At 36.1% G+C, this 27,796-nt stretch overlaps 3 protein-coding genes across 4 annotated transcripts; all 3 read right to left on the reverse strand.

Annotated features, from left to right (window-relative positions):
• Positions 1-6,434: 6,434 nt before the first annotated feature.
• LOC18050704 (60S ribosomal protein L18a) lies at positions 6,435-11,830 on the reverse strand. 2 transcript variants are annotated; one of them, XM_024191139.1, is made up of 6 exons: positions 11,477-11,830; positions 11,233-11,308; positions 10,150-10,264; positions 7,967-8,082; positions 7,790-7,853; positions 6,435-7,020 (listed from the first exon to the last, which is right to left on the reverse strand). In XM_024191139.1, exons 1-6 carry the CDS (start codon positions 11,685-11,687, stop codon positions 6,679-6,681), a joined length of 924 nt encoding a protein of 307 aa, XP_024046907.1. In that variant the 5' UTR covers positions 11,688-11,830; the 3' UTR covers positions 6,435-6,678. The 2 variants fall into 2 exon arrangements, with proteins under 2 accessions (XP_024046907.1, XP_006449674.1); XM_006449611.2 differs by lacking the exons at positions 10,150-10,264; positions 11,233-11,308; positions 11,477-11,830 and adding an exon at positions 8,429-8,535 and having other exon boundaries at positions 6,476-7,020.
• Positions 11,831-21,889: 10,059 nt separating this feature from the next.
• On the reverse strand, positions 21,890-24,218 carry LOC18050706 (cytochrome P450 710A1). The gene has a single exon (XM_006449615.2). The coding sequence runs from the start codon at positions 23,607-23,609 to the stop codon at positions 22,086-22,088; it is 1,524 nt and encodes a 507-aa protein (XP_006449678.1). The 5' UTR covers positions 23,610-24,218; the 3' UTR covers positions 21,890-22,085.
• Positions 24,219-25,464: 1,246 nt separating this feature from the next.
• Positions 25,465-27,640, reverse strand: LOC18050708 (40S ribosomal protein S14-3). Its single transcript, XM_006449616.2, has 6 exons — positions 27,511-27,640; positions 26,988-27,107; positions 26,848-26,893; positions 26,327-26,412; positions 26,047-26,176; positions 25,465-25,772 (listed from the first exon to the last, which is right to left on the reverse strand). Exons 1-6 carry the CDS (start codon positions 27,511-27,513, stop codon positions 25,705-25,707), a joined length of 453 nt encoding a protein of 150 aa, XP_006449679.2. The 5' UTR covers positions 27,514-27,640; the 3' UTR covers positions 25,465-25,704.
• Positions 27,641-27,796: the final 156 nt, after the last annotated feature.

Genomic DNA, 27,796 nt, shown 5'->3' on the forward strand with positions numbered 1-27,796 from the left:
GGAAACCACCAAACCGACGCCGGCTGCAGCCACCGAACCAACGCCGGCCGCAACCACACCAAACCGACGCCGGAAATCACAGAAAAAAACACCAAGCCGAAACGAAAAAGAGAAGAAAAGGGAAGGAAGAGAGAAAGCACCAAGGGAAAAATGAAGAAACGATGAAGGAGGGGTTACCGTGTGTATCGCCGGACTGAGATCTCGCCGTGAGCCGCCGGAAATCGCCTTGAACCGACCAGATCTGGAGCCCAAAACCGCCACTGCAGCAGCCGAGATCCACGCCGGAAAACGTACCAGATCAACGCCGGCCGAGAGAGAAAGAGAAAGAAGAAAGAAAGAAAAGGAAGAAGGAAAAGAGAGAAAAAGGAAGGAGAAACGTGAGAAAGAAAATGGGAAAGAAATAAAAGAAAAAGAGTAAAGGGAGAGTAAAGCCTAGGGAAGATGAACAAGGCTAAAAAAAAAAAAAAAAAAAAAAAAAAAAAAAAATAAAGAAATTTTTATTTTTACCTGTGATAATGTTGATCCAGTTAGAAGAAGAGACGAAATTATGGAAGAAAAAGGCTACTGGAAATAATCAATTTTTGGGAGTTCGTTTGGGGATTTTCAAAACTTTGACACACGTCAGGAGTTTTAAATTCAACCTGACAGAACACGTTGCTCAAGAAAGGAGTTCAGGGATGTTTGAGTGAGATTTGTATTTTCAAAATTCAAACTGCGTGTCAGACGGCTGCCACTTCCCAAGAAAAAGGAGAGAGACATATGAAGACAACTGTTCGTTCTCATCGTGTAAAAAAAAAAAAAAGCGGGAAAAGGAAAAGACAAAGAGAAGATTTTTAGTTTGAAGTACACAAAGTTTAGTCAAGGGAAGAAGCTAAGCAAGGTACCCTCCGGTCCAGCCGCATCGCCACGTGTCACTCATACAATAAGTTTCTTTTGCCTCCAATACTTCTCGCCAAAAAGAAACTAGGGGGATGTTGTTTGAGGGAAAGATGGAAAAGGTAATAGAGCGCCACGTGTCAGCCAATGGAATGATATCAGCACAATCGGAGGTACCCTACATAATCCGAGGTGCCCGACATGACTTGAGGTACCCCGTATAAATAGAGGTACCCTGCACAATTAGAGGTATCCCACACAAATAGAGGTACCCCATACAAATAGAGGTACCCCATACAAATAGAGGTATCCCATACAGATAGGGGTACCCTGCGTAATAGGGGGTACCCCATGTAATTCGAGGTACCCGGCAAAGCGGATGCAAGAGAATCCACCGAAAATATCCGCCATGAGAAACGTCTCCGCCTCCTAAAAGATATCATTTGATTTTGTCAGAATTAAGAATCAAAAGCGACGTGCTAAAAGGAGGGACAGCCGTCTGCTACCTCTGCCAAAAGTGAAGGACACTGTCCCAAGGACAGTGGTCCCTAGCCGCCTACCCGACAGCTACTGCAGAGGTACCCTGGACCACTCTCCAGCGCACGCCACGTTTCCAAAAGATGAGATACGCCGCGAACATGCACATAACGGCCCCAAGAATCATAAAAGCGGTAAAAGGACGTTAGCCAAAAAGGGTATGCCACGTGGCAGCTAAGGTACTCCATATATAAAGGCGCCTAGGTTTCATTCTCCATCATGCTCTCATTCGCCCAAAAACACTCACACTCCAAAAAAGAGGTTTTCTTCAACCTTAAACCCTAATTTACAGAGGGCTAGCTAGCTCTCTTTGCAATAAAAGCTTGAGTTTGCTAACTTGAGCGTCGGAGTGTGAACGCCGGGGTACCCCTGGCTTCACCTCTAACCTCTATTTCATTGTTTTGCAGGCGTGAAGCTCATTTTGAAGGATACCTCTCTTGTTTCTGATCTTCCACCATTGTTACTACTCTCTCTCCCTTTCTCACCTCCCCGCATTTCAGATACACCGCACCGCACACAATAAACTAGTGAGGTACCCCATCTCCCCCAAAAATATAAATTCATTGTTGAAGATTGATTTTGGATTTTCCTACCCCAAAATCAGTTGAAAACATTATCTATTACTCATTTATTAGATCAAGAATGTAAAATTACTTATTATTCTATTCTACCATTTAATCGAATAATGCAACATTAATTGATATTTAAGTTGAGATAGAAATATCGAGATTTCGCCATTGCTATTTTCAAAAATTGTAAACAGAATGTTGTGGATGCAATCATTAAAAGCTAAAGTGTCTAAAATGATGATGAATAAGTGCAACAGATCAAGATTTATGATAACATCTTGGGATTCTATAAAAGAGAGAATGGTCTTAATTAAATTAAATTTCCGAACAATATTAATTTTTCCTCCTTTTAATTTATTCTTGTCTCCTTGGAATCATAAGAACAGACCATACCACTTTTGCAGAAGAACAAAGAAGATCTACCTGCAAAATAATATGTAGGTAGAAGAAAACTCTGGCCTTTATCACACTATCCACTTTATTGGACATTCGTATTGTTAATATCCCAACAGGCGTCAAGAATCCCATCGAAGCCCACAAGAGAAGACCATGAACTGCAATATGAGATGCCGTCTGAGGACCCATCTGCAAGAAAAAAAGAAGAAGAAGTAATGTTTAAATGCTTAAACCCTAATATTCCCACCCCCCCCCTCCCCCCGCCGAAAAAAGAAAAAAAGGATTGTACATTTGAAGAGAATTTTAACTGATAAACTTGACAAAATTAAAGTTCGGTTACCTTGTATAAATTTTCTTGTATGCTCTTGTGATTCCTGGATTTGCTAAACTCGTCATTGGAAAGGCATCCAACAAACGGTAGAAAAATAACATAACATGAAGGGACGATGAAAGCTGCTACAAAACGAAAAAATTTCATTCTCTCTCTCACCTCACTCAGTCACACACTCACAGAGACACAAGCATTTAGCTTTTCATCATTCTTTATGTAGCAAGAGGGACTTTTAAAATATAAGAAACTTTATTGGGTGGTAATAAGAACATTTCAGATAAGTTAATAAAGTATTAAAATGCATCTTCTTTTTGCATAAAGAAGCTAAAGTGCTATGATTGCTGCATTCAAAAAGCTACATGCTAAAACTCTGCCCCTGTTTCTTTTTGCTACGATAACAATTTACAATTCTGTGCGATTTATAAAATTTCTAGGTGTGTATGAATGTGACCATTCTGAAAAGGGAGTAACGAAACAAGTGGGAGGTTATGAATAGTCAATGCAGATTTTCAACGATGTGGGGTTGACATTGCTATGCTTTTTGCTTTCATAAAGAGGAATGTGAGATGGCAAATCGAACTAGGGTCAGAGTTTCAATGGAGTGCGGATTGACAAGGAAGTCAATTAAAGCGATTTTTTTTTTTTTGTGACAAATGTGATTGATGAAAAGAAAAAGAGACCTGCGAATGAAATTGCCCGATTGAGAAGAATTTTTTTTCTTAATATTGTTATACATGACTGTAGGTATTACAATTAATATTTACAAACAGATTCTATAATTGGGACCTTCTTCGTGGCATGTACTCTTCTGAAGCGCTGCCCAAATTCTTCAAACCCTCTTAAATATTCGAGGTTTGTCCACTCTACTCACATTTCGTGAAGAATAGACTGTCTCCACTTAATTATTTAATAATTGAAGAAGGATTGTAAATAAGCCTCATAAATGTTTTTATGGAGGTTCGAACCCTTGCACTCATTATTATAAGTGCAAGGGTTCTCCCACTGGACCAAATGCCCATTGGTCGATTGAGAAGAAGTTAATATTGAAGAACAACTGAAAAAGACAACAAAATGAGAATTAAAAAGACATGAGCATCACTACTTTATTTATGATACGTCTAAGGCTTAGCTTGGATTTTCGAGAGAAATGAACATGCACTACTAGCTAGCTAAGATTGCTTGGATTGCTTTAGCATTCGTCAAGATCTTAACGGTACCAACATGATAATGATGGTGAAGAGAAAAGTTTGCATGGATGGGTACAAACACCTGTAATTGCTGCCTAGCTTCAAAGTCTGGCTACTGGACCCATGTGACCCTTGTCGTCGAGTTAGCTCCCCTAATCATTTTGTACAGCAAATATTGATTTGCCGTAGTGAGATTTATACAACACCAATACTCGGGACATGATTTTATTGAGTTTATAATTATTAAATACACTTTCGAGATTGATTTGCTAGAGGCATCAGCCATGCCTTGCTTGTTCACATTACAATAGTGATCAGGAGCTAGCTAGGTTCATCATGAATCATAGAAAGTAAATAAATTGCTGGTGACCGACATGTGGGCTAATTACAACATGCACAATCTCGATCCAAGGTCCCATTTGCAATCGAGCACAAGCTATTGATTTCTTTATTTTCATGATAGGGACACTGAGCTTGAAAGCTTGAAAGACACAGATAGATCTCCACATCCCTCATGCCTATTGATTTTTCCCTTCAATTGCATGATAGTTTACTTTCACCGCATCATTGAAAATACATTGTTTTGACCTCTTATAATCAATATTTAATTAACTGCACAAAAGGATTATCTAAATGCAGGACCAAAAGATTAATAGCGAAAAGTGTTAAAGAAACATAGATGGTCGATATCTGTAATCCGATTGTTTGATAATCAAAAGGATCATAGCAAATATTATAAAGTCTTGGTAATCATTGTAATTGTAATATATTTAGTTCAGGAACTTTTTGATGGGCCAGAAGTAATAATAACAGGTTTGGTGGGCAGTCAACATCTGTCTGATCGAATTTAGTACACTAACAATACAAATTCTCTGTTTGTTTTCCCCTTCCAAACTCTAGTAATTGTAATCTCTAATTGTCGAAAACGCAATGAACGTATTCATCCAGCAGCTAGCAGATAACACATCTGATTGATCGGTCACAGTCACATGATATTTTAGAGTGTCGGTAACACGAGCTCCAAATAAAATTTTACTATTTATTTAAATGTTATATTAGCATAAGGAATTGAAAAAGACTTTTAAAAAAAAATATATTTCTTTTTATATTAATTTTTTTAAAACCTTTAATTAAATATTATATTATTTTTTATATCATATTTCAAAAAAAATTAAAAGAATTAATTTCTCCACACTTCTTATTTACGAGCTACTTTTATTTAAAAAAGAGCTAAATTAGAAGAGTCGCTCCACAAATAAAGATTTAAGGTGGCGTTTGGTTTTAAGAAAGGGGAGGAGAGGAGAGGAGAGGACTCTAAAAATTAATTGCTATTGTTTGGTTTCACATTAAATTTGAAAGGAAAAGAAATTACATGTTTTTTATTTGGATAAATATACCCATTATCTTTAATGTTCATATTGTTAACAAATAAAAAAATAATAAAATTATGAATTAATTTAATATAGAAAATAACTTAATAACAAACATTTAATTTTATATTATATTTTTAATTAATTCATTATTATTTTATAATCAAAATAAGTAACATTGCATAGTTAGTTATTTGTTTAATTTAGTTTGTAAATTTTTGTAATTATTGAAAACAACCATACGTTATCCTATTGAAAATACCTAGTTAAATAGAGAATTTTATTTTTTAAAATAAAAATTACGCCGCCGTTGACCGCCATCTTTTATCATGTTAAATATATAATAATGATTAGAAATGAATGATTTACTCATTGGAAGTGTTAATTTTTGTAGAAAATGCACTATATAGTTGGAAATATGAGAGTTACAATTTTTCCAAACATTTAAACAAGATTTGAGGTGAATAAAAATGTATATTAGTATTTCCAACTTCATACAGTTGTAGATTGGCTCATCGGCTCATGAAGATTCCATTAGTACCGATTTTTATGGTAAAATGCATCTCTAGCGAAACTCCGGGGACGGTCCAACAATTCACCTTAACGCTTTTTTTTTTCAAATAAATTATCCTATTATTTTTAAAAAATGAATATAAACTATTTGTACTTTAACTTATTTAAAATTAATTTTATTAGAGGATATTATTGAAATTTTTGTATTCCAATAAATGAGGAATTTGAAATCCTTATCCATTGATAAGAAATACAAATTCTTCAATTTGATAGAATTGAATTTGAAATCCTTACGCATTGATAAGAAATACAAAATTTGATAGAACTGAATTTGGTCCAACCAAACAGTGGAAAGTGGAAAAGAAATCAAATTCTTTTCCTCTCCCCACTCCTCTACCCCAAGCAAACATGGCCTAAGAGTAGAGCTAGTCAATTCTACCATACTCCATTTAATGCAAAGAATAATATTAAAAAAATAATTTCGAACTTATCCATCCTCTATTTTTTTTTTTTGGAAAAAAAAAATAACAAGTGAATATAAAACATATAACCAGCCTCTAATTGCATATGGCGGTCTCTGAAATTTCACCAATATACCAAAAAATAAGAAGACAATAATATAAACAAGCACAAAAAATTAAATTAAAAGGTAACCTAATTGGAAAACCAAACATTTAATAGCATCCAGTAGCAACATAAACGGTAACAAAAACATAAATTTTGCAATCCCAAAGATCAGGTTCGCTAGTCTCATAATCTAATATTCTCAACATAAAAACAGGTATCCGTTGAACAAAAACAACTGACATAAAGGTAACTACCAAACATATCCTTAGAAAAATAGATAGATATCCACTGTTAAACCCTCTTGAAGTCTCAATTATCAAATGATAAGAGAGTTACATAAACAAGTTAGGCCTTGTTGCCTTGTATGTGGTCCTCAGCTTCCTGCTTGGTGGTCTCACCTTCCTGAACACCAACGGAAACTTGATTTTTGAATTGTGGAACTGCTTGGTGCTTTCTCTCTTGCATAGCTTCGCAGGGATGGTAGCAGTCTTGATAATTTGAATGCAAGGAGACCTGACCCTATGGCGAGAAGCCATCTCAGTGTACATCTGCTCCACAGCCCCGTTCAGAGTGGTATCACGGTACTCCTTGTACATATTGTGATAACCAGTTCGACTCTGATAACGCAACCAGATGCCATAGTTCTTGATCTTGGTTGGGTTCTTCTCAAAAATCTGCAAGAGATTAAGATTAGATATTAATGGAAATCCCTTGAAATCTGTACATTTTAATGTTCCAATAGCAAAAACCCGAAATCAGCAACTAATCAAGCCCAAAAGAATTCAAGAAGCAACTAAAGTTGCATTAAAATTGCAGTCTTCACTAATCAAAATTACACATGCATAGGCATAACTCAAAATATGGGATGAAGACCTAATAATGGCACATAAACAGAACAACTTGAATCAAATTGAAAGACATGTGATCCAATCAAGAAGCCTATTAAATTGAGAATCTAATTCACAAAACACAACATTTACCAACACAATTGCTCATTTATCCTATTAGGTTTAATCAGTAAGTCACTGAATCACTAAGTGAATAGAGATAAGCAGTCAAATAAGAATCCATAATAAATTATCAAATAAATGATTTCAGAAAAATTTAGTTTGCAGTTGCAAGATTTATATGATCAGATCACATATCAAATTCTCACCAGATAACTACCAAATAAAACTACTCAACACAAGAGATCAAAGTAATTTGGCAACAATTCTTATTTCAACAGAGAATTTACAGAATATTCTAAGCCATACGAATAAACATGTACTTAACTATAAAGGTATTAAAGATGCACGATAGAATTTTAACAATGGCCAAAAAAGGCTAAAGCACAACAACAATAAATAATCACACAAGTAACTACTGACTTCCTAATGAAAACAACTACCAAATAAGCAACAGAGCACCCTGTGAAATGTGTTAAAAAAATAAGAGGTATACCTCGTTAATGGCAAGCATTTGACCATTACTCTTCTTGACCTTCTTGAGCTTTCTAAGAAAGTACCTGATGAAAACCAAACAACATGAGAAACCCACCAACATACCAGCTAAACCAATCTCACTCCAATCATTCAATAAAGAAGACTGAATCCATGGAACATGAACAAAATCACTCACCAGAACTTGGACTTGGCTCGAACCTCATTCGTGGCCCACAACTTCATCCTGTAAATCTTAGGATGCTCATCGGACTCAGTTGGAAGAGCTCTCCCAACAACCTGATACTGGTGAAACTGCACAACAACCCATAACGAATTCCCATCAACAAACACCCTAAAATCCCTAATAACTCTAAAGAAAACATAGCTATAACAAACGGATATGATCCACATGAAGCCCCCAATTAATTATAGCTCATACAAAATGAAGAGTTCTACCAAATAGCTCAAAACTCTGCTCCCCCTTTGGCTTACAAAAGAGCTAAATTTATTTTTTGCAGGGCATACTAACTAATCAATTACAAACACCTAAAAAATTGCAGCTTTTTATTTTTTCATCTGAGAACAAATTTAAATCGTAAAACAAGCTCATATAATTAAAGGTTATCAGTAGATCTAGGAAGTGAGAGCAATAACGTACCCTGAAAGTGACCATTTTCGAGGAAATACAAGATGTGACGATCTCCGCAGCGTAACTCTCTCTCTCTCTCTCTCTCTCACTCTCTGTTGTGGAGGAAGATGGAACTAGGGTTTTCTTTTGGTTTTATAGCGAGGAAAACCCTAAATGAATAGTTGTAAAAGTGACGCCGTTTGGTCCCCGAGTTAAATGAAACCTGGTTTTTAAAAAATACACGTGGCGTAACGAAAATATTTACGACTATTTCTTAAAATCCTAATTATTTATTATTCGAAAAACATCCAATTACTTATTCCTTTCTAAAATTATTTAGTGAATAAAAAAAATTTATGTAATATTCTGTTCTACTAACATATACGCTTTGCATTCAAAATTTAGAATGAAGAATATAATGTAGGTTTATTAATAAATTGAGACATTTTTTCGATTTTCAAATACCATTGTGAAATTTTTATGTAATATTATTTGTCTAAAGAGATTCAATATTTATCTCGTTCATGTGGAAGAAAAAAAATATATTTGTTGGGATGCTTTTTTTTTTTTTTTGAAATGATACATATAGACTTTGTTTGGTATTAAAATATGGTAACTTTTAAACCACATTAAAAAAAATCTGTAATTAAATAATTTTGACCAACATAATAAAAATATTGTAAGTGTTTTGATATACAAATGTGGAATCGAATCTAACTTAAGTCTCCAAAGTACAAAAATTAGAATTTACTAAATATTTTAATACAATAACTTAAAAACTACATATGCCTAATTTCAATACCAATCATGGCCTTACAGATGGTGAAAGGAAATTGGGGCAGCCGTGGTGGAGGGCTGTCAAACTCTGGAAATTGCTCTTCATTTCGTTGTTTAGGCTACTACTACTAGATTGGGCAATTGGGCTAAATTGTGCACTTGGGCTGACATCACAAGAACAAACATGCAATTTCCTGCAGAAGACAGCGGGGCACGGGCTAAACGCTAACAGGCTTCCACATGCAAATTAACTTATACACCAGTTCGAGTGTTCGACAGCCCAACCCCCCCAACCAAAAAAAGAGCAATTGGATGTGAAACAAATCTCACATTAGTTTGAAATATACATCCGTTCTCCTTCGTGTAGCAATACTAGACATGACTGGTTGCAATTCATAAGAACACTAGCTCTATGCCTAACCATGAATACCCGATAATTTCAGTTGCCTTTACATGTCAAAGATATAAGAACAAATACAATAACCAACCAATATTATTCTGGAAACCACTAGATGAATTTGCAATTGTGGCAAACCATGTTAATCTCCCCAGGTATGAGCTCCCTTAGTTACTCCGAGAGTTAAAGCAATCATTGTAAGAACCGACTGCAGAAGGCAGAAAAGATGATCAGAAAATCGAAAGATGAAAAGAAAATAATGTTTAAGCACAAGCAAAGGCAACAGCAGAAAGAAGTTATCCAGCTGAAAAGTTACACATCAGCATCTTGGGATTTCCAAGGGCATAGTTCAGTCAACCATATAATGTTGCCTACAATATATAAACAGCATTACGCCAACAACTAACTCCATCCATCACTAGTGATAACGTCCCTAAAAATCCTGTGCCCTATACTACACATGCTTTCTAGAGAAAAACAAACAGAATGGTTTGGACCCAGTAACATGACCAAGCAGTACAATGATAGCACATGTTTTGGCTGGAGAGAAGTGGAAAGGCAAATAAAGAGAACTTACAGCAATTGCACATGCTATGTATCCAGGTTTTTCTCGGTAATCCACTTGTGCACAGAGAGCAATAAAAGCTCCAACGTACCAGGGAATGCCACCAAGGAAGAATCCAATTATAAACCTGGATTTCAAATTTCAAATTTCAAATTTTTTATTCATTAAGCATGGGCAAGACTGCAATTCAAATTGAGCAATGTAAAATTGGTTCTGGGACAACATCTTTGATTATGACACGGTTGATAAGAGTACAGTTCTCCTTTATCTTCTTTCATACATTAATTGTTCGAGACAACCTTAAGTTCAACTGTTCAAGTCATTCCCTTTGGTCTTTTCTTTTCTATGTTGCTTTCCCCTTTTCTAAAGTTTCTACTTGTGTGGGTTGATTGGAGCAGAGAAGCTAGAGGAAACAAACAAGGAAGAAAGCTAAACAATGCCTAAAATATACTTGAAAAGATACATAAAAGAGAAGAGAGAAAAGTAAGAAAGCAAAGATAAACAGACATCCAAGAAAATACAATCCTTGAAATGAGTTCTATATAGCTTGTGTAACAGAAATCTGCATAAATCTATCATATTCCAGTGCCATTGATCTGATGATCTAACTAGATCCTAAATTTCGATAAAACTTGACTTGTTGCCAAAGGGAAATGGCCACAATTATGCAGTATCAACAAAAAAATAAAAATAAAAAAATGCACAATTCTAACACGGACTAGAAGCTGAATTAGAGTTACAGCAATGGGAAAAGCAGTACTCATATAAAGCTTTCCAATATCTTCCATCACAAAGAAGAAGAACCAACTAATAATGGTCACCCAACTTCTGCCTCCAATCTGCTAAACTGACAGTGATAATGCAAACATAAACATGTATCTAGACTTTTCCATGAGACACCAAAAGAAAACATGTAACCAAATAACCATGTGAAGTTTCTTTTACTATTTTCTTAGAGTAATGCTGCATCTTTGGAGAGTGACAACATATTCAAGTTCTTGTGAAGAAATTAATAAAACATACAAAAACCATACCAATTTTATGGCCAGTGGTACGGAAAACATAAAATAAACAAATAATGAATGGGGAACTTACAAGAACCAGCCCATGCCAATGCCACAGCAAGGAAGGCGATGTTCTCCCAAAGGCCTTCCCTCGACAACAGCATAACCTTAAAGCCCCCCATTGAAAAAACAAAAATCATCATTAAAATAAAATTAGACACCGATTTAACATACAATAAACAGAGGCATTCATTTACATATTCACGTTTAATGAAATAGTTGATATATTAAAAGGGATTAATAATTTTTAACCAAATTAATCTATCAAAATCTACCTGGGATGGTTTGGTAGCCGTGGCCATATAACAAGGGATGGTTGGAAATACCAGGTCCGGGAGGAGGAATGGGCTGCGGCAAACCGACAACCTGCTGGGGCGGTGCCTGAGGGAATGGAGGGTGGTAATTCACGACCCCTTGAAACGTGCCGTAGTAATTTTGATTCTGCGGGTTACTGATCAAACCTCTTCCCTTCTGTTCGTCGTTCATTGTTGTTGCTTAATTTAGATAATTTAAGGTTAGGATTCGCAACGGCGCCGTCAAGCCGTTATTCTTTCCACCTTATTCTCTCTCCTCCGCGATGGCGCGCACAATGACGGAGCCACGGGCGGAAGAGGCCGTCAAAAATTTTGTTATTTCCTTTTTGAGTAGTTGTTTTAGGTAGATATTTTTAGCTTTTGGGCTCCGGGAGTGGACGTGTCAAATCGTAAGTCGGCTAAATTTGACCCAATAGATCCGAAACCCAACTCGAATTCCAGTTGGGTATTGTTAGATGGCTGGGCTGGGCTAGGCTGGGCCTTTGGGCTTCGTGTGAGATTTGTGGACTTCCGGAGTTTCAGTCAATAAATCCCCTTTGTTGAAGGACTCGTATATTTGAGGGGTGCTAGCGGCGCCACATTCTATTTTATATTTCTCACAGGAGACGGACTCGTATTATGTATGTAATCTCTGAAACTTACAAGATAAATGGAACTTGAAAAGATAAAACTGAGAGGACAAACAACCAGAGAAAAAAAATCTTAGTTCATTATCTCCTAATTTGTTTTTAATTTTATTCCAATTCTCGACAATTTAATAGATATTAAGAAAAGTCTCAACATTTTAAGTTATTGATTAAAATAAAGTGACAAAATATGTAATGATCTAATGAAACTTAAAATTGATTGGAGGAGCCTGATGGCCGAGAGTGCCAAGTAAAATATTTTACTTTTTTTTTTTTTTTGGTAAGAAGTAAAACTTTACTTGGATGCGATATAAGCAATATATTTTAGCTCCTTTTTATAATTAAGCACAGCCGAACTATAACATTGTTTAGGACCTTACACAGAGGCCGTCTAGGAGGTGATCCTATGGTTGATTTAAATTTTAATGTATCCAGGTGGGGTGCCCTGGTAAAAGACCTAAGAGGAGGAAAATGCAGTTGAGGACGATACTCGCTGGCGCTTCGAAGGACAAGTTAGTGGAGTATTATTAAAGGAGAAGGAGATAGAGCTCACGGGAACCTAAAATTTAATTCTCAAAGTGGAGTTCAAAAATGAGAAAGAACTTACTTCCTTGAGTTTGACCGAACCTTCATGTATTGGGAATCGATGCGCTTGAGGGCGTCTGTTGGTCCTTTTGGGCGTATGGCCTGATCCGATCAGCCACAGTCCTTCTCAAATAGGGGCATTCTTATATCTTAGATGAGGATGAGGGTCCAAATATCTAATGACTTTTTTTGCTAGGTCGGATTTGCCATGTAACGCACCCTTACTGGTAAATCGGCTTGGGATCACGTGGCTGTCTTTAGGTTTTCACGCGTTGGCCTTCGATTGGCACCCTTAATGAACAAACAGAGCTCAAGTGTGCCACAGCTCTCTAAATGAGGCACTCCTCTTTGTTGGATGTGCTCCCATCCGCACTTCCCTTTGCAAATGACCTTTTTTTGATGAGTTCTTATGAATTTATTATTATTATTATCATTATTATCATTATCATTATCGTCGTCATCAATAATATGCTGATTTTTTTACTTAGATCAATTGTAACAGTATGGTCTTAACAATTAAGTAGATATTGCCCACTTTGTGTACATAATCCGTCACGATTTTGTTATTCAACTTTATAACCCAAAACTCATAAGCTTAGTTAGAAGAGTCCATGACTTACAAATCAGTAAAGGAACTCACTAGCTACCATATATGTCTATTTAGTTAGGAGACCTCATAATATATTCATCTATAAATTAGGTTACAAATCAACTCTAATATCAATTATAACAACCTAAGCCCAACAGTTAAATAGATATTGTTTGTTTTGGGCATACAACCCATCACAATTTTATTGTTGGGCTTGCAACCCAAAACACGTTTGCTTAGTTTGGAGAGCCAATAATTTATAAATTAATCCATAAACTCACTTGCTAGCCATATGAGATATTACATCAATAATATGATAATTCGTTGATGGAATCTCTTCTCTTTCAATGAGGCCCCCACTTTGGCGATGTGGATGCTCCCATTAAGAACTAGGAAACATCTATGAATTATACAATCCTAGGGCGGCTCTAATTACTTATCTCTTTAATTTTTTATGTTTATCCTTCACAATTCCATTGCTTTCCTTATCATGGACGATTTACATACTCTTCATTGAGTATTTAGGAATGGTATATTTATGCTCAAAATATTTTTTAGGTAAATGAGAAATTGTTACTCAAAGTATAATTATAGAGTTGAAAAAATTAAAAGAAAATACAATTGTCCCACAAGGGAAAGAAAACTGAAGCATGAAATGTCTATATATGGCTACTTGTGTTCATATGGGTAAGAATATGAGTATAGAGGCTCTCTCTTGTGCGAGCTTGATTCTTGAGCTGATTGGAATTAAAAGCAACAGACAAACTAATTGTAATTTTAAACTTTTAAATTAAACTTTTAACTAGCGAAGAAGACCATTTGAGAATATAAATTGACTCGCTCCATTTATTTTTTTAAAGAAAAAAATAACTTATTCCCTGCATGTTCATTAGCGAACACAAATAACCGTACAAGACATACAAAACCATGCAAAAACGAAAAACCTACAATAATAATAGTTTATAAAAAAAATTGGATACGATTAGGTAGATTCGGTATATAATTAATTAACTAGCTGTACCGTACAAGACGTGCAAAAACCTAAAACAATAATAGTAAATAAAAAAATTGGATACGATTAGGTAAGTTCAGTACATAATTAATTAACCAGAGGGATAAAATATAGGGAAAAGGCGAGGGTTAAGAATCCAAAATCAAATCCCGCACATTCCAATCGAATCCCGAGCATGGAATTGACATATTTTGATATAAATAATTAAAATAAATAAATAAATAATTCAATCAATCGTTTTCGCCAATCCCGTACACATGGAACTGACCCTCCGTCCACAAACAATCAATTTTCGTGCGGCACAAGCGACAGCTATTTTGATCGTCTATTTGAATATAGACAGCAGCCTCTATGTTCGTCTTCCGTGTCAAACGTTCCTCCCTGGACGGTCACCAAATTCAATTAGTTAAGTACATTTACCGAATGTTGACAAAAAGTCCACGACGGGATCAGATATAAAACTAAAATATATCCCATTGGAACGAAACTTCTTTCCACTTAGATATCGCAGAAGGGTAATTTTTAAAAATCTCCCATGAGGTTTGGGTTTGTTGCAAGTAGATGGTAAGAATTTATTTATTTGTAAAAAATCTTCTACCATCAGTTAATTTTAACATTGACCGTTAGTTGACTGTGCAAAAACAATATTGCCCTTAATCATAGTTTGTAGACTAACATAACTATAAAAAAAATTAAAATTATTGGCGCGAAAAGCACAAACCCTATTTTTTGACAATTTTATCCTTGTCAATTCCAAAGATTTACAATATCATAGGTAAAAATTATTACTATTTCATTTTCAAGTTTTTAATTTTATCTTTCTTGTAGGAACTTTAAGGAAATATCAATAATTTAAAGAGGATTTTTCAAGTTTTTAATTTTATTTTTTTTGTAGGAACTTTAAGAAAATATCAATAATTTAAAGAGGGTAAAATAACTAATAATTTTGGTTTTTTTTTTAGCTATTTCCGTCTACAAACTATTGTTAAGGGTAATATTGTCTTTGCACAGTCAACTAACGGTCAATGTTAAAATTAACTGACGGTAGGAGGTTTTTTTACAAATAAACCAATTCTCGCCATTTATTTGCAACAAACCCAAACCTCAGGGGAGGTTTTTAAAAATTACCCTATCACAGAATCATATGGCAACCAAATTCTGACCTTTGGTCCATGGGGCAACTGTTGCGCCATACAACACGTTTTATCGCAAGTAGTTGTTGGATTGAAATTAAAGCGATCTGACGGTCAAAAACTTCACACGTTGTGATTAGATCACACTGGTCAACCCGGTTACATCACCAGATTCTCCAACTTAGTTGCCCTGGGCACAAACGCTTACATCACCACGGAGCAAGTCACGTCGAGCGCTGGAACAAAGCCCTGCCACGCCAGACGCCACAGAGCAAAGCTGCTACTTTCCAGCAGAGGGCCACTTACTCAGCGCGTTCCCTCCCTCTAGACCGAACGGAGTGCAAAAACTGTATAGGGTAATTTTTAAGGACCTCTCTTGATATTTGGTGTATTATCGTAATTACAGATATCTTCCCTATCGTTAGTATAAAAGTACGTAGAGCATTAATATAAAAGGATAAATGTGTAAAAGTATATTTAAAATTAAAAAAATATTTTTATCCGATCAATAAAAAATTTGACCAACTTGCTTGCTTTTAACCCAGCCTTTACCAGCCGGCCACGGCTCCACTAGCAGCCGGTGGTGGTGCTTTGCCATTGCCGGAGTACCCTCTTCACGCTGGCAACCAACCTCATTCACAGCAGCCTCTGAATTAGCTCCGTCCACCACCAAATATTTACCCAAGAGCACGACTTTTGTCTCACAACAACTAACACGTCGCCGCTGCCCCTTTGGCCATCGCCGATGCTGCCCAACTACCGTTGCCATGACCCTTAAGCCATCAATACCATGTAGCAACCTCTGAGTCCCAAAACCCAATTGCACAATCTCTCAAAACCCTTGCTTGTGGCTTGTGACGCCATAAACCACTGTTGCAATTTATGCCACCGGTGATGGTTCCATATCATCGTCGTCCATCTCCTCAACCAATCCACATGCAGCCCCAACATCAATAACATCTTAACAGCCATGAACGCACAATTTTTTTTCAACCTGCAATTGCGGCCACTTTCAAGCATCAAGCATCAACAACCATTTCAAGCATCAACAACTATTTCAAGCATCAAGCATCAACAACCATTTTCATTTTGAGGCCGTTGATTGAGTCTCACTGCCAATGAAATCCTCTTTATACCCAACACACCATCAAGCATCAACAACCATTTTATTGAAGTGGGTTTTCAAAGATTTTATCTCTGCTCAGACACAATCAAAGATTTTGTTGACATGAGTTTTCAAAGATGGTTCTAAATCAATTTTGTTGATTCTAATGTAGTTTATTATTTTTGCGAGAAGGTTATTTTAGTAATTTTAAGAGTCCACTAATGGTCAAACTAACTGATAACTAAAAGGCAAGGGAGGCATTTGTAATTACAACAATACATTCTATTTAGATGTTAATACACCAAACCTCAAGGGAGGTCCCTAAAAATTACCCAATCTGAATATGGTGATCTGATCATCTTTCTTTTAAATTTAAATGGTTTCAGGAGTTTGGTGGATAATTAATTGAGAATTTTGACCATTGACTTAAATTGATTGTTGTACTGGTATTCGTGTTTGTGGTCTCAAGGATTCAGATGTAGGAGTTTGTTTCAGTTTACCTTGTTAATGAGAGCTGGTGCATGCAAATATTCATCTGTTCTTAGGGTGCGTTTGGGATTGAGGTTGGGCAGCTGTAGCTTAAAAGCTACAATACTAAAGTGTTTGGTAAACACTAGCTGTTGTAGCTTTTAAGCTATGTTGATATGATTTTTCACTTGTATAATATAAAATTTATTATATTTTAAATAATTTTATCAAAATTATTATTTAAAATTTATATTTACTATATATTATTAACTTTTGTTTCATAATTACAGCTTTTTTTTCACAACAATTATAACTTAAAAACTACAGCACCTCAATCCCAAACACACCCTTAATTATTTTGTTTTTAGTTAAATTAGTTGCAAGAAGGAACAAAAAGCTGCATCTGACGGGTGGTGCCCATGGTTTTGTCGGTTGCCCACAAATCATTTAATTATGTAATAGATATTTCCAGCCGTTAGATTAACCAAAGATTCATCGAACGGGCTTGTCTAATACAATAAAAAAGTATGGTATGGTCAACAGTTGCACTACAGCTGGGTCCTTGTTTAATAATAAATTTTTCTTATTTATTTATTTATTTTAAGTGTTTAATAATAATGTTTAAATTATCATAACATAACTACATAAGTTTTAAAAAAAATTCATAATATACGTTAAATTAAATGTGAAAAGAACTAAGGACGAGGATGTGTGAGTTGAAAGTTGAAACTTTGACCTCAAATATATGAAATTTTGACTTCATGAAATATAAAATCAACACAGACATTCAAATATGTACGTTTTATTTATAAAGTTATTTGATATGTAACAGGTCAAAAATAGATAATATATTTCCATGAAAACAAATATATAACATTGACATTTTTAATAATATATATAATATAAGAACTCATTTAATAATTAACTTAAATTATAGTGATCTAAAAGAACATTTGCACACCGTGTTACATGGAATCAAATCTTTATATAAAATTAAAAAAGGGAATGTTTCGAGAACTTAACCAATTGTATCACCCCCGTTGTCTAAAAAGACAAGAATAAAAGTTACGTGATAGTGTATTTGTTACATTTCTTTTTCTTTTTCTTTTTTTAATAAGTATCTTAAGCTTTGTATAGAATTGAAAAAAAAAAATTGTAGGTGCACAAGAATTTTAAAAATTTAAATAAAGTCGCGGTTGATTGCACTGTACATGGCTGTGCGGTAGTCTTGCCCTTGTCTCGGAACACTAACAAGGTACAAGAATTACACGTATTTATGACATGTTTGATTTAAAAAAATAAAGGAAGAAGAGAGGAGAGGGGAAAAAAAAAAGTGAGTGAGAGATGAATTAACAGGTCAATCAAGCAACAAAAATAATATTGACCATTTTTTGCTCTAATTTTATATCTTTATCTCTCCTTATCAGTGTTTTCACTCTTCTCTTTTCGTCTCATCCGACCAAAAGGGGTCTTTTTAATTGGTCTTCAAAATTCTTGGGACTACAAGTGTACAGGATCATATAAATGTATGTATGACTATTCATCTCTCAACTTGCTAAACGCCCAAATGAAAGTAAAATTAAAAGGCCAATCAATGAAATTGAAAGGGTCGAGACCAATTGAGGTGCCTTATTTTGATGAAAGATCAAAATTTTACTTTACGTCTTCAAACAGCAAGACCAGGCCGGGAGCTGTATTTAAATGTCATACATGCATTGCTTGCATGAACGTTTTTCACGATAATCGAATCCAATTTTCTATTTCCTATTGGCTGCTACTTTCTGACCGTAATCTGCAGATATTTGCCAATTTTGACCAACAAATTGCGTGGATCTATTCAGAATTTCTGCCCATGTGTGATAAAAAATGGTTTACTTCTGGAATTTTCTGTTGAACAATCTTCTTTCGGTTGAGAGTCGCGCTTTCTAGAATCTAACAATAAGTCTGCTCGCCACTTCGGCCTTGGCCGAAGTGATGGGCTGCTGCCCTCACAAGCATTGTGAGGGCAGCGGTTCTAGCCCCCACAAAAGCATTGTGGGGGCTAAATGTTCTTTATATCATTCTCCCTTGCGAAATGCAAGTGGAGTATGGACATCCTCTCCTGTGAGGGGTTATTTGTATTAGGCATGTACTTCATAGAATTCATTGTAATAATGTAAGTCCCAATCATGTATATCTGATTGTAAATATCAGTGTAATACCTCTGCTACAATAAGCAGTTGTTGTAAATATCTGTGTAATGCAGTAATCTGATGATTAATCAGTCTCAAAAAAAAAAAAAATAATAAGTCTGCTCTGGTAATAGATAATTGGGTTATGTTTCTTTAGTTAATTTTTTCAACCTCCATGACATTTTTTTTTTAAATTTTAACAAAACACTGATATTTTAAGCGGAAAAATCCAACAGAGCGACACCCAAATTAACTTTAAAATCACAAGGGTTAATGGTTACCACATTATTTGATTATTTTTAACTGATATAAATGATAACTCCGACCAATTTTATAATTAATTCCATTGCCCCTGATCAATCTTCAGTTTCTATCAAAATTTTTTTTTTGCATCCCCACTTTTCCAAATCGATGAGCATTAAATGCGCATAAAATTAGCTGGAAATAAAATAGTTAACATGAGGTGCACACCCCCCCCCCCCAAGCACACGTCTACTGAATCACTTTAGTGCCTGTTTGGTATGGCTTATTTAAGAGTCATAAGTGCTTATTTAATGGTATAAGCACTTTTTAAAAATTTTTATGGTGTTCGATTATTTTTTTAATAGAGTTTTTTTAGCTTAAATAAGCTAATTTACCTCTACTAGCAAAAGCCCAAAATTTAAGCTTTTGGGAGTAGAAGTTATAGAGCTTTTCTAAAAATATATAATATAAAAAATATCACACAGTTTAATGGTTCAAAAGTGTTTTTTTTATTGACAACCAAACATCCAATGACTTTTTGTCCAAAAGCTCTATTAGTATAAGCTCTAGTGCTATAAGCTCTAGTGCTATAAGCTCTATTTAATAAGCTGTACCAAATGGAGCCTTAATGATAGTTTACTTATCGAATTAGGGAAAAAAATTTAAAATTGGAATTATTGATAATATTTTTTTTTTCACAAAATAGAGTTGAAAATCGGAATCGAAATCGTGGAGCTTGTCTCAACTTAGAAATCAGGAATGAGAGACTAATTCCTAAGAAGTGTGGAAATTAATTTCTCACTCTTCAGACGGACCATTTTATCCCACAATTAAAAAAAAAATCAAATGAAGCATGATCAAATTTTTGCAGCATCAATTTGCAACCGACGAGTAGCAAAAGCCATGACTATCGCATGCTGGTTGCCAAGCGCAGCAAAGCCAATTGTCACGCGTCGTGGAAGTTGAACCATCAGTAATAACAGTTGTGGTGTTTCGATCTAATGATGCCGATGATGATGATGATGGAGCTGCCGCCACTGCCGCCGACGATTATTATTATTATGAATAAATAATCACAATAATTAAAATATAAAATAATAATTATGAAAATAATTTAAAATAAACATATCAATGAAAATTCAATTCATTTCAATTCTGATTTCTATAATTCAAATAATCAATTTATTTTGATTTATATCCCTCATTTTTAAGTAGTCTTTTTCAACTTCTCTGTGTAGTGAATGCAGCATCAGGGTCCAGTTAGTGGAACTGGTGAACCACGCTAGCTTGTTCGTTGCGTGGGGCACAGGACTTGTGGTACCCCCAACTCTTGATCCAGCCTTTTCTTCCCATCGGTAGTGAATCGCCTACTATCTTGACTCTTATACAAGTTACAGACAAGATTTTCTGGGAAGTCGGGGAAATACAACAATTTAAAATTTGTTGGGTTCAATCCAGTAACATTGAGGTGAAATGACAGATAGTGATGGGTGAATTTCAAGGGAATCCCCGCACACAACATCAGTTGTGAGATTTAAGTCTGGCCGGCACGGTGGGGGGCTGGGGGCAATTTTCTTTAATGAAAAAAACCATGCAATTATGTCTAATCGGATAATAAATCACCTAAAAAACAAATTAACGGGCCCATAAACAATTAATTCAATTTGATAGTATGACTCACCTAGAAAAGGCAAATTGAGGGACCCATAAACAATTAATTCAATTTCATTAGCCTACGAAAATTAACATCATAATCATTGACATTACAACGAAAAGAATGGCCACAAGCGAAGATAAAACTTATTCTCCACCGTAATAAGCACATACAGTTAATGTGTTTTAACAGATATCGATCAGCTACAAGGAAATTTAATTTAATCTTTCTGTATGTAAATTAAGTATAAGCTAATAAATGTTAGTTAAGTGCCCGCTCGATGCTAAATCTGTTAAATAATACCAGTTTTAAAAAGACTTTTGTGGCTAGGTTGCAACCATATCGCCGGTATATGTACACTCCATAAAAAAATTAATGTATATATCATACTTATTTTACCTAATGATTCAATCATTCATTTAAATCTTGTCTAGGCAATTTGTTTTATTAACTTTTTTCCTTTTAAAGAAAGACTTAAAATTGAGTTCTGGGTGTGTATCATTTTCAACCACTCCAAACTCAGGCAACTTAAAGTTAAATACGGACAACTGTACCCACAGAAACAGCAAGCAGGGGATGTAATAACACATTAAAAAAAAAAAAAAAAAAAAAAGACTAGAAGGAAGGAAGAAAATTACGGGAACAAAGAAAATGACCTTTCTAGTAAATGTAATACACTTACTCATTGATGGCCACTCTGCGCGATTACCAATCATCAATGTATTAAGCTTAACACATCTTTTAAACCAATTTAAAAAAAAAAAAAAAAAAGTCTTAACGCACTCAATTCCTCTTTTTTTTTTTTCCAAATAATCCTAGCCGTCCATCAAATATGTGCACACCCACTGCCACAGGAGGAAAAAAATTTAAATAAATAAATAAATAAAAACACGTGATCTTTGACGGGCCTATGGAAACCGCGCAAAACAATGAACGCCGTATGCCGACTATTCGAACAGCAGCCGGTCATCAAGGGCATTTCTGTCATTCTAAAGACAGGTTTGGATAACGTGAGCAACGCTTAGAGAGAAAAACCTTGCATCCGTCCTTGGGTGTAATTGTAGGGCTGTACGTGATATCATCACAACCGTCCGTCCTATCTCTCTTGAAATCGAGCAACGTGGCGAACAGGGCTATGAAGAGCACCAAATGATTCAAAGCATACCTCTGGCCCACACATTGGTGAGCTCCAGCTCCAAATACCAAAAAGTTCCTTTTATAGACCTGACCCTCCTGCCGCTCTTCACTAAACCGTTCAGGATCGAAGCGGTCCGGTTCACTGAAACCCTGAAAAGAAGATTCGTAAACCGAAGGAAAAACAATAGTCCCCTTGGGGATCGTGTACGATTCTGTCAATGGGAAGTCTTGAACCGCAATGTGTGGGACAAGTGTCGCCGGTGCACGGTACCTCAGCACCTCCCGCGCCACCGCCTGTGTGTACTTCATCTCCCTGACTTGATCAGCCGTTATCAACTTATCAGACTCCGGTGACCAAATCCTCGAGACCTCCTCACGAACTTTGCTTAGAACATGAGGATGGGAGTCGAGAAGCGTGACAGACCACAAGAGTGAGGAAGTCGACGCGTCTTGCGCTGCGAAGAGGAAGTCAAAGAGGTGGCCGGCGATTTCATGGTCTTCGGAATGAAGCGGCGGCGGTCTCCCGGCGGCCTGGGCGGCGGCGACTTCTTTGGCCTGTTCTTGCATCCAGAAATCAATCAAACAGGAAGGCTCGCCTCCTTCAGCCATTCTAATTTTGCTTTCTCGAGTACAAACAGCGAGAGTTTGGACTAAGCGTTCGACGGCTAGCCTGGCGTTCCGAAAGGCAAACCCTGGGAGATCAATAGGGAGCTTCATTAGGCCGACGTTGAAGAGAGTGTAGTCGGATTTAAACTTGCCCCTGGCATGTTGAAGCAAATAAGGTCCCACGATAACGGTCTGAGAAGTTTCCAGATTCATATCGCGAACGAGAAGCCGGAGAGAGGTGGGGGTTTTGTCGGAGGCACACATCTTCTCCCATCTCTTCAAGTGTTCGAGGATAATAATCTGCTGGAGGGAGAGGTAGGTAGAGAGGGCTCTGAGTGTAAAATTAGGGGCGATCCGACGGCGGAGATCTTTGTGGTCTTGACCGAACATATAGATGAGATTGTGTTCACCAAATAACTTCTTTCCAAAAGGATGGCCCACAAGCAAGAAAGCGTCGGGGCGGACGTTGGAGAAAATAAGATGAGAGAGCTCGGAGCTTCGTATGAAGACAATGAATTTACCGATCACGTAATTGGCAGAAATACCAACGCGTCGGGCAAATGCTGCTTGGTCTTCCCAGAACTTGGAGGGATTACACACCAAAGAGATAGCGTTACCTAGAAAAGGCAACACAAAAGCGGGACCGGGGAGGTGTCGTTTCTTGTTCCAGTAAGTGAACTGCTGAATTAGCAAGAGCAGAGCCAAGAAAGACATTATACATTGAGTTGGAGTGAGAGAAGACAAGAGAGAGTAATAATAATCCATTTCCTTTCTTTTCTTTTCTTTTTTTTTTTTTTTTATAAAAAAAAAAATTGAGTGGTGAGCAGAAAGTGAAAGGCTGTGTGTGTATCTGAGTGTGTATTTATTTTGTTTTGTGGGGGGTGGGGGGTGGGAGAGAGGGAGGGTAGACGACGGGGTCACTATAACAATCGTCTATGAACGAGCGAGTGAATGAATATATAGGTAAACAGATTTTGGTGGTAGTTGTCTTTGGCTTTCGTTTTTTAATCCAGAATTTCCTCGGTTTCTAGATTGAAAGTCGCAAAATTGACCTGTGAAAAATAGTAAATAGACGGGTCACGTTCAGAGTAATGGGGGTCCCTTTGTTCTACGAATACAAAATAAGACGGCGGGGAAGGGGCAAAAATGGGGCTGAGCTAGGGGCTGACGTGGCGGGTACAGCTAAGACTGGTCAATAAAATTACTGTACCCCCCCGTCCACTTGCCTTTTGCATGTTCTAATTCGATTTGTCTTTGTCCAATGTTCTCATAGGCGTCTGTTGGGCCGGGGCCCACATTGTCAATTTTACAATGTGATTTTATCTATATTTACTTAGAAAAGCAGTCATCAAACATTATGATCGCTGATCATGTCCCAAGATAGTATACATATAATTCAAATTGATAATTTATTATTTCCCCTTTTTTACCTAATAATAACCATGCCTTTCAGTTTTTTTTTTTTTTGCTTTTAAAATTTATTTATTGTGACGACATTTTTAAGTGCTAATCCTTCTCGACTCTGGTTTTTATTTATTTATGTCACATAAATTTTTTAGGCCAATAATGCATCAATGGTCGTAATCGTCATTAGCTTTGAAGTAAAACTATGTGAGCAAACAAATTATTTAATGGATGCCGAGTCTGCGAGTCCCGGTCCCGGATGATGCCAGCTCTTGTCTGACTATTGAATATAATTTGGGCAAGTAGCTAAAGAAATTTGTTGTCATTTTGACATTAAGAAAATCAGAAAATAGAGATTTAATCATCGTGAGTCTAACGAAATGAATATACCCTTAATTTTATTTCAAACCTTACCCGATACATTGTTCCAATACCAAAAAACAAAAAATAAAAAATAAAAAATAAAAAACTTTATCCAATAGATAATCCTAATTCATTCCAGATAAAGCTTATTTCAAATTTAAAAAAATATATAGATAAATATTTAAATAATAATGCTAGAGATACTTAAACATTTAAATTCAGACTTGAGTGTCCATGCTATGTATCACTTTCACGGCACCAATATTTTAATTTAATTTAAAGAAGATTTGAGATTACCTTGAAAGCGTATCATTTAAAAAAATTTTAAAGCTTGGGATTACAAACCCAAAGAGTGAAAATAATTTCTCCCATGCATCCATTAAACGATGAATATAAAATTATTTATTATTCATTAATTTGACTCAACTCAAATGTTGGTATCATATTTAAACGGTTATGGCGTGCAGCAACTTTCTTATGCTGCTATTATTCTAATGTTACACAATCCGTTACAACGGATAGAGAGAATTATCAATTGAGGTACGGTGCCTTTGTCCTTCGTCGCTGTCCCCACGCATGGACCCACTCACGTCCCACCTTTCTAATAATGTCTAGCCCTGGACGTAAACTTCATCAACCAAATAAATCAACAAGCGTTTTCAGTGTTAGTCCATCTCAACTATCAAGTACGTCTCCCAGTCCCAGCCCTGGCCCCAAGGCCCAAGGCCCATGGCCATGGTGTAGTAAATGCATTTGCTGGCAATGTCAATGTAGCCGTTCACTGTCCCATTTAAGATCATTCACAGTCCACCAGTTGTTTAAGCAGGGAGGTTGATATGCAGTCTCAAAGACACATCATAAATTTCAAAATTAATTCAATGACATAACACGCAATGCCAGACACCAGTAATGCCATATGCTCTCAAGGCCGCCTATTGTTTTACAAAAAGCAGGAAAATAAAATCTTTTAATAGCGACAGATAAAACTATAAATTAGTTCCAAAATTGAAATGCAACTTCAACTAACTTTAAGGAACAACTGTCCCATTCAGAATGCCCGCATAAAACAAGACAAATGGACAAACAACACAGCTTAAAGCCTTCTTCCTCTTCTACCACCCTTTCTGCGTGTGCTATCAGTGGGAATAGGGGTCACATCCTCTGAAATATAATACAAGCTCAGAATTAACAAACCTTCTAAATCTTAGTGGAAGAGAAAAAGCAAGACTAACACAATTTGAGAGCAAAGCTGATTTCCAAAGACAAGCAGTCACTAATTTGTTACTAAAATTCACTCACAAGCAGCTCATGTAGTCTCCATGTGTGCAAAAGATGGCGAATGATACAAGCACATAGCTCATGAATGTTCAAAAGCATAGAAAAAGATGACTGTAATCTGGCAATATTTCTCATCAATGCAGCGCAAAGGCCTTACCTATGCGACCAATTTTCATCCCAGAACGAGCAAGGGCACGAAGAGCAGACTGGGCACCTGGACCGGGTGTTTTGGTTTTGTTCCCACCAGTAGCACGGAGCTTAATATGAAGAGCAGTGATTCCAAGCTCCTGAATTATATGAATGGAACTTAGTCATGTATGTTTGAAATAAAAGGTAATTATAACAAACATAAAGTCAGACTGCGAACATAAAGATGACAGCAAGAAAACATTAAAAGGGTTCATACAATCAAGAAAAGAAACAAAAGATATCAAAACCTTGCATCTGGTTGAAACATCTTGTGCTGCAAGCATGGCAGCATATGGAGAGGACTCATCTCGGTCAGCTTTCACCTTCATACCACCTGTGCAAAAACAGACCATAATCTTATGACAATATGCAAAAATGGAGACAAGTAATTAATCTCATATGCAGGCTAAAAACATCAAAAGCTCCAACATAAGTCATGATCGTAAAATTAGAGAATTCGAGGAGAATCAAATGGATAGAAGATGACAAATCGCTACCAAGAACCAGCAAACCAAAGAGGTAATTGAATGGAATTGCAGATAAGGCTTATGTCTGAAGTTCATTCTTGCGTGTAAGAATAGAAATTATAAGCTCACACATGAAATAGCATTCAATCAATGCAGTGTGTGCATTTAGACCAGAAGACAAAAATGTTCCTTCCCGCAATGAATATGTGAGAACTACACAAACAATACCAACATCCTTAATTAACCACAGCATTGAAAAATTCTGATGCACTTTAATCCTGAATGATGAGAAAATAACTAACCAGTGATACGGACAAGGGTTTCTCTGCCTGACAGATCAGTCACATGCTGCAGTTTCAAGCATACAAATAAAGTCAATAATAAACATCACCAATAGCTTACTGCAAAATCAGGTCAATGAACGAATTCTTTTCACACTTACAATAAATGTATCATTGAACGATGCAAAGATGTGGGCAACTCCAAAAACATGCTCCCCATCTCTCACAGCAGGTCCTAGAGTCACATTCTCTTCCTTAGGCTCCCTATTCTTTCTCCTCGACTAAAGAATCAGAAACATTGTGAACACCAAACATGTTAAAGCCCCTGGAATATTTAGTTTAGCATTTACATTACACATAACCAGAAACAAATTTTCTAAACGCCATTTGCAAAAATGTTTTCCATTAAACACTTATAATACAGGCTCCTCTAGTAGTAAGAGAAGATTGTGTCTCCATTAGCATACAATCAAATCATCTCATAAAAAGACATTGACAAAAGGAAAGTCTGCCATAAATATACATTTGAAACAATCAATTACATTATACTAAGACACAATAAAAGAAAAGGAATTAAATTTTCTAAAGTCGTATACCAAAAGAGAAACTAATATACAGATCAAGCGTAAATTTTGCGATTTGACAAAAAAAAAATGAATAAATTGGATTGAGATATGTATTTACCATGCCTGCGAAAACACGAGATGGATTGAGAAGGCTAGGGTTTGTTCCTAGAAGAAAGGTAGAAAAATGTGAAAACCCTAAACAATAGACTGAGGCACTCGGTGGCTACTAGAGTTTATATGACCGGTTGGACTAGGGTTTTACACTCCCACGAGATCCGATAGTTTTGAATTTATAAACTAGACCCATATTTATATCTAAACTATCAAAAGGCCCTTACCTTTTTTCTTTTTTGCATTTGTCGTCATAACGTTTTTAGGTTGTCTTCCCCCCCCCCCCCGGGAAA

The sequence above is a fragment of the Citrus clementina genome, unplaced genomic scaffold (genome assembly GCF_000493195.1).
Source record: "Citrus clementina cultivar Clemenules unplaced genomic scaffold, Citrus_clementina_v1.0 scaffold_2, whole genome shotgun sequence".
Classification (NCBI taxonomy): domain Eukaryota; kingdom Viridiplantae; phylum Streptophyta; class Magnoliopsida; order Sapindales; family Rutaceae; genus Citrus; species Citrus x clementina.